The sequence below is a fragment of the Panulirus ornatus genome, chromosome 29 (genome assembly GCF_036320965.1).
Source record: "Panulirus ornatus isolate Po-2019 chromosome 29, ASM3632096v1, whole genome shotgun sequence".
Taxonomy (NCBI): Eukaryota; Metazoa; Arthropoda; class Malacostraca; order Decapoda; family Palinuridae; genus Panulirus; species Panulirus ornatus.
This window is the reverse complement of record NC_092252.1, coordinates 14,910,497-14,918,627: the sequence shown is the minus strand read 5'-3', so window position 1 is coordinate 14,918,627 and position 8,131 is coordinate 14,910,497. Positions and strand designations below refer to the sequence as shown.

The window sequence follows — 8,131 nt, the reverse complement described above, 5'->3', positions numbered from 1 at the left end:
CATACCACTGTACACCATATCAAAGCTACTCTTTTTGATAGAATACAACTCAAGTGTTGTATAATGTAATATATTCATGTTCATGGTTTTTTTTACAACGTAGTACAGCGCAGTCCCAACACTGTACATGTTTTTTTCACGTCTGACACTTTTTAGATTGTTATTTTTACACCTCTGTTCAGGGCAGTGCTTATCTTATCTATTATAGTTATCCGTTGACATTTTCTGTAAATCTCTTAAAATAGAAAACTATAGATAATTTAAGTATAACTTAAACATGTTATAATCTTGCCTTCAAAGATATATAAGGTTATTATAATCATCTGAGGATAGATGGGATACTTAGAATTTTTGAAAGCTTCTCTTTTTATTTTAAGTATATAAGATAATTGATGTAACTTGATATATACACGAAAATGTCTCAAAATATGAAATAATGAGGAACGGTCTTGGACAAAGATTAACCTACATCGGCTCATATCTGAGAAATCAGAAAGTCAGGCACTTCTGTTTGAAGAATATATCACATCTATCGAAATATTTATGTATATATATATATATATATATATATATATATATATATATATATATATATATATATTACAACCGTTATATGAATAGGCAGATCATCAGAAATTGGGAAGGCTCATGAAGCAATATTTGCAGCTCAAGTTACACATGTTATTTGGACGAAGTGTGAAGATCACAGTTGTAGGTGACGCACCAAGGTCCGTTGGTGACATGAATGGTGTAGGACCACAATCACTCGTCACGGTTGGTTCTGTAAGATCACTGACGCCATGCAGACCAAGCACGTAAACCATACAGGCGAGTGCATTACCTGCTTCACTCAAAAACGCAACTCAATATTTGTCCGCATACACATCAGAAACTGAACCTGGTTTGGATATACGTCCCCGGAGGGGATGCAGATCAAGTGGTCAGGTCATCACAGGTTAATCAGAGGGTCGTGTGACCTCCATAAGACTATATGAGTGTGGGAAATAAGACAGAATGAGCCTCATAACCTCTTGAGAAATAATTATGATTAACGATCCTTCTCATACGTCTGTCTCATATGAGTGTAGCCCAGGATCGACCATCATAGCGGCAGAGGGTTGAGATCTGTCCTCAGTATCGAGAGGGGAATGGAGGATTTCTTGTACTGACGTCAAGTGTCGCTATATGACTTCGACGATGGTTGGTCTGATGCTGTGTCTGTCTGGCGTGACGGACGATTGAGTGCGAAGCCCTGGCGGCTCCAGTCCCCCGTATTGAGACAGGTTTATATGTCTGTCCTTATGAGCCGCGCCGGGCTGCGCCTCTCCTCGTTTCTCCAAGAACAGGAGGATCTTGAGCTCCCTCCTGAAGCCGTGGTACAAGCCGATGAAGAACAGTATGTGGACGATGTGTTCCAACAGTTGGAAGACATTACCCACAGCTCGAAGGATCTCCCTGGCGTAGCCACCCGAGCAGCGGTCCTCCAAGTGTGTGTTGTAGCCCATGATGAAGACGGTGATGGGGAAGGTGAAGAGGATGTACGTGGCGGTGATGGCGATGGTGGTGGCAATGAGGGTCCTCTCGCCGCCTTTGCCGAACTCCTGAGTGCCAGGGAAAGTGATGCGGCCCCGGACCACGCCAATGACCAGCCCCAGGTTGAAGAGTAGCAACAGACAGCACGGGATCCACCGGATGAACATCCCGAACACAGCCAGATACACCTTGTGCCACGCCATGTTGAAGTGGTTCTCGTAACCTGTCACGCTGACCCACTTCCCAGTGGTACAGAGCGCATCTTCCTGAACAGAACAGTAGACCCTTCCGTCGATGATGAGAACAAGGTGGAACAGAACGCAGAGCAAGGCTGTTACCAGCAGTCTACTCCTCATCATTGGCTTCTGCTGGATCCTGGGGTAGAGATCGTAAAACCATATGGCGACGAAGCGATCGAAGGAGAGCCATACGATCGTGTAGGTCCCAAGGGCCTGGCTGATGCCCACCAGTGTCCAGCCGAAGTGTGTGAAGTAGAAGGCCTCCGTGTAGCTGGAGAAGGTGCAGCCCGTGATGCTGGTGATGACGGGGATGTGGAACACACACACCAGCAGGTCCGACACAGCCAGCGTCAGGAAGTACCTGTAGATGATGATGGTAGGTCTTAGTGCAGGGCTAACCCGCAGGGCAAGGTAGGTCGTGGAGGAGTTTATGTGAAGGGAAAGATAAGTTATGGTGGAGGGTCTACCTGTAGGGGGGGAAGATGGGTCGTGATGGAGGCTTTACATATAGGGAAAGACACGTCGCAGTGGGGGCTTTCCTGTAGGGCAAGGTAGATGGAGGGCTTTCCTGTAGGGGAAGGTAGGTTGTATTAGAGGGTTTAAAAGTTGCGTTGCCAGCTAGGCCTATCTTACCCAAGTGAAATACAGGATATATGTAACGACGGTCACCCTGTTTTGATCAAGGTTTTCAAACATTTACATGTTATAGTCAACGTGATTCAGTCGTACATCTTATAGGCGAGTGAACACTTATGACCTTATCTATTGAGACGACGGAGCAACCTACCCGTTGACTCTGGCTGCTCTGAGGGCGGGTCTGGTGAGGGTGATGATGCAGAGCCCGTTGCCCACGATGCCCAGACACACCAGCAGGGGAAGGATCACCCGATACGCCAAGTGGTGGGTCGCGTCCACCTCCTCCGTCATCTTCCCGGCCTGCAAGTCTCACTCCACCCTCTCCCTCAGGCCTTCTTCGGATCCCTCCCGTCGCCGACTCGCACTACGAGGCCACAGGATCTCCCCGGCCGTCTCCAGCTTCGTTGTCGTCCGGGTGGTTTCCTCACACACACACACACACACACACAGACACACTCGTGCGCGTCACGCGTCACCCCACGTGCGTCACACGCCTCACCCACCTAAATGTTCTCGAAACTTTGCGTCAAGGATCATCAGATTTCCGACCGCCTTGACAAACCTCTCTGAAAAGATAATAATCCTCATGAAACATCCAATATTCTCAAAGCTTTTCGTTTCAGAAGCAATTCCACAATGATACATGATAGACTCTCTTTGAGTACGACGGTACGACCCGTGATCACGGCGGTACGACCCGTGATCACGATAATATGACCCTTGATCACGACGGGACGACCCGTGATCACGATAATATGACCCTTCATCACGACGGTACGACCCTTGATCACGACGGTACGACCCTTGATCACGACGGTACGACCCTTGATCACGACGGTACGACCCTTGATCACGACGATGTGGACCCTTGTGTCTCGTGTGGTCAGCTGATGTCATGATACGGGATGCATGAAGTCATCATCGTACCCGCCTGACACTTGGCCCAGCCACTTACATCCTGTCCAGACGCTGGTGGTCGTACAGACGTGTGCTCCCTTGTGTGTGTGTGTGTGTGTGTGTGTGTGATCCTGACTCCCCTCCTCCCTCAAACTCACTTTCATCCAAACGGCTCAATCTGTTCTCAGGTTTCACATCCTATTTTAGTAAAAGACTTGAAGAGATTTTTTTTTTTTATGTTTTTGTAATAGTAGTTAGCTAGAATGTCTCCCTCTGAGGATAAGAGCTGAGATATGGGCCCCCCTCAGAGCACAAGTCCAAAACATGGCCCTCTCAGTCGCAACTGGCGAGCCACTCCCCATCATGTCCGGTTCTTAAGCTCAGATTTCCCAGACGTTTTTAAAGAATGTAGGTGAGGCCAGATTTGATTAAACCCTTGAGGGAAATCACGCCAAACACACTCAAGGGTCGGACCTTCGTGCTCAAGGGTTGTACCTTAGTGCTCAAGGGTCGGACCTTAGTGCTCAAGGGTCGGACCTTCGTACTCAAGGGTCGGACCTTCGTGCTCAAGGGCTCGGATCTTTGTCCTCAAGGGTCGGAACTTCGTGCTCAAAGTCGGACCTTCGTGCTCAAGGGTCGGACCTTCATGCTCAAGGGTCGTGCCGTTGTGCTTAGGATTTTGGTATGTATATAAGACACGAGCAGACGTACATGCACTGAGACACAGGCTATCAAGCGGTGGAGACACAGGGAGAGACTCTGGTCAACACAGACGCTCCTTCCAAAGAGCAAGATCGAACGAGGGCGACAGGTTGGAAGCACGAGTCTAGCGATGGTCCCAGGCCTCTGTCTCAACACGTAGCCTGACACCAACTTCGCAACGAGGAAGGAAGAAAAAAATGAAGGAAGTAGAGAGCTCTACAGTCAAGCTGTGTCGAGGAAAAGGGTATGGAAAACGGTGAATTTGGATCCTATTTCAACATGGAATCCCATTGTCCTCTGCTTTAAGTTTTTCATGTTAACGTCTTTAATTCGATATGAAAAAAGATCTAGGGAAAATAAGTGCCTTTGTACGTGACAGTACTGTAATGTAAGTACGTGGGTACTTGTTTTCCAGTGTTCTTACCTATGGTCAAATTCTAAGGAAATTTTGAGAACCAGTATTTGATAACCAATTGATGCTTGCAACATGGCGTACACACATCTTGGTAACGAGGGTCACCTCGAGTCAAATGTTACCCCGTTATACTCCTGGGCCCTATCGTTGTGCCCACGAATCGTACCATCGTACTCACTGGCCGTACCGTCGTGCCCAGAGATCGTGGACCGTGATGTTGCCCCCTTGGACCGTACCTTCGTACACAAGGTCCGTACCGTCGTGCTCATGGATCGTACCGTCGTACTCAGTGGCCGCACCGTCGTGCTCATGGATCGTACCGTTCGTACTCAGTGGCCGCACCGTCGTGCTCATGGATCGTACCGTCGTAATCAAGGGCCATACCGACGTACCATCTCAACACGAATGACAATCGTGTCATTAGATAAACTGGTTAACCATCTTCATGAGTGACCGCCCGGCCTGAGTCATTCACTCATGAAGATTTGCTTCACCTCCACAGATCTTCGAACTTTACAAACAATGGCTTTCCCTCAAGGTGAAGCTCCTCCTCCACGACCTCCCTCTCTGCCCTCCTGCAGACCACAGTGTGAGTCTCTGATCACATGAAGATGAGCTCACCGTCACATCACAACACCCGGGCTGGCACTACCCAAGAAACATGCAACACTACAGCACGCTATCAAAACACTGACTCGCCCGTAACAGAATGACACGCATTTCCACAGAAATCTACCGTCACCCTTCGTAACAACCTATATATATATGAATACACTCCCACTCGACAAAGCCCCAGCCATACTAGGTATCACGTATGACGCTATATCCCCTCACTACAAACGTCAACACAAAGGCCACTGGCGACCTCAACACCCTCACACCGCTCACCGATCCAGAGTTGGACGAGAATAAGGATCCCTTGATATCCTCTACAGACAACCCATCTGGGGTCCTGTCCTCACTTGCCCTGTAGTCCACTCTGCCAGAAGCGAATCAAAGAAAGCTTCAAACCCACACACAACAAAGTACTCGTTCATCACCGGCCGCGTAACAAACACAGACAACATCGTGACAACAAAACTATAAGTATTTGCAAGACAATCCCACCTCAATATTCTCGTCACTCGTTATTTTGTAGCCGCACGGAACGCCTCTTATCCAACCTTCTCTGTAACCAACCACGACCAAACGCCTGCCTCCTACTTCAACAATCCATACTTCCACATTCTCTCCACATGTGGACATATGGAGAGAATGAGTGCGGAAAGATTGACAAAGAGGATATATGTGTCAGAGGTGGAGGGAATGAGGAGAAGCGGGAGACCAAATTGGAGGTGAAAGATGGAGTGAAAAAGATTTTGAGTGATCGGGGCCTGAACATAAAGGAGGGTGAGCGGCATGCAAGGAATAGAGTGAATTGTAACGATGTGATATCCCGCGATCGACGTGCTGTCAGTGTATGTGAAACGTGTGGGGTAAACCCACAGACCTTTCCATGGTTTGCACCAGACGCTTCACGTGCCCTGGTTCAGTCCATTGACAGCACGTCGACCTCGGTATACCACATCGTTACAATTCACTCTATTCTTTGCACACCTCTCATCCTCCTGTATGTTCACGCCCCTATCGCTCAAAATCTTTTTCACTCCATCCTTCCACCTCCAATTTGGTCTCCCGCTTTTCCTTGTTCCCTCCACCTCTGGCACATATATCCTCTTTGTCAATCTTTCCTTACCCATTCTCTCCATATGTCCAAACCGTTTCAGCACACCCTCTTCTCCTCTCTCAACCATACTCTTGTTATTACCACACATCTCACTTACCCTTATATAACTTACTCGATCATACCAGCTCACACCACATGTTGTCCTCAAACATTTCATTTCCAACATATCCACCCTCCTCCGTACAGTCCTATCTATAGCCAATGCCTCGCAACCATGTAACATTGTTGGAACTACGATTCCTTCAAACACACCCATTTTTGCTCTCCGAGATAACATTCTCTCCCTCCACACATTCTTCATCTTTCCCAGAACCTTCGCCCCATCCCCTACCCTGTGACTCACTTCCGCTTCCATGGTTCCATCCGCTGCTAAGTCCACTCCCAGATATCTGAAACACTTCACTTCCTCTAATTTTTCTCCATTCAAACTTACCGTCCAAGTAACTTGTTCTTATTCACATTTGCTTTCAACTTTCTCCTTGCACTCAGTTTTCCAAACTCAGTCACCAACCTCTGCAGTATCTCACATGAATCGACCAACCCCTAGGGGTGGATGAACAGATGGGTTGACTGTGGACCGACTACTGTAACCAGGACTTGAACCTGGTGTGTGTGTGTGAGAGTATACTCACTTGTCTCTTTTCGCATATCATTATGATAGGAAACTGTTGCTATCCTGTCTCCTTCCGCAGGGGAACAGTTTCTGCTTTCTTTCTGTATCATTTTTTCAGGTCAGCAGCCAGCACTCTGGTTATGGTTTGGTGAAGATGCGCGTCTCTCTTACACCGGTGTGTTTTGCCTTGGCTCATAATGGTCGGATGCAGCGAGAATGAAGGCGTAGTGAAGATGCGGTGTATGTAAGTAAAGATGAGTCAGGGTCAGGTCAATGGTCAGTGAGTGTAGTAAAGATGAGTCAGGGTCGGATCAAAGGTCAGTAATGGCGAGGGTGTAGTGAAGATGCGTTTGGCGATGTCACCCCCTTGAACTCTATCTTCACTACCTCCCTGCACAGTCAAGGGTCGTGTTTTACCCATCATCCTTCATCTGTCACGAATCGCCCTCATTAAGCACTTAGAAGTATTCAATGGTCAGTTTCACTTGTCACATTTCCTAATTCACTGTCACGTCCAGTCGCAAATGTCACGAATCACCTTTCCCGTCCTAGATCACTTTCACTTGTCACTACTACAGCTGTGCACGGCTCACCTTCACTACGGGAGACACCCCTCGTGCCCTGGTGCAGGGTTGCCTCTGTAGTGTTGTGGTCTGCTCGGCGGCGAGGCTCACCAGGTGGAGGAAAGACCTGAAGTAGCGCCTAACCCATGTGAGGCCAACTCTCTCACTGACGATAAGGCGCACCACTTCCTCTCGCACTCTGCCTTGGTCCCCTTCTTACACACACACACACACACACACACACACACACACACACGCCATCTCACCTCATCAGCGTACTCGACTAGCACTGATCTCCACTCTCGCCACCATACCCTCGCATCGTAAGATGGCCATGAACATTAATAGGTATATCTTCAAACAGGAGGATGGTAATCATCGTAGGAGACAAGGCCAGACGCTATCTTGGCTGTAAAGTAGGTCAGGCCAGCTGGAGGGGGGGCCTCTTTCTCTCTTCGTCGCTGTGAGTCACATCCACCCTGCGTAAGGCCATGGTTTCCGTCGAAGTGTGTCGCATACCGGAATTTCACAGGCAAGTCGTATCACTCACTGTAGCCCTCAGGGATGGTTGGCTTCCATTTATGCCCAGTGTCATGTTCGCAGGTGTCACCCACGTCCACTGTCCATAGAGCAGCATCCCTCCCTCTCCATCGCCGTGCTTCTCATGTTTTAAGACAGGAGCCCCCTATGGGTAGACCTCACGAAGGAGGAGGCTAGTAGGGTGAACGCAGAAGGCTCTCTAGTTCTGCATTCTCGAAAATAAATGGACTAAGATGGGGACTAAAGACGAACAAATCACACGAGATG

At 48.4% G+C, this 8,131-nt stretch overlaps 1 protein-coding gene across 1 annotated transcript; it reads right to left on the bottom strand.

Moving 5' to 3' along the window:
* Positions 1-348: 348 nt before the first annotated feature.
* Positions 349-7,492, bottom strand: LOC139757966 (uncharacterized). The gene is made up of 3 exons (XM_071678901.1): positions 7,355-7,492; positions 2,560-2,974; positions 349-2,133 (listed from the first exon to the last, which is right to left on the bottom strand). Exons 2-3 carry the CDS (start codon positions 2,697-2,699, stop codon positions 1,182-1,184), a joined length of 1,092 nt encoding a protein of 363 aa, XP_071535002.1. The 5' UTR covers positions 2,700-2,974; positions 7,355-7,492; the 3' UTR covers positions 349-1,181.
* Positions 7,493-8,131: the final 639 nt, after the last annotated feature.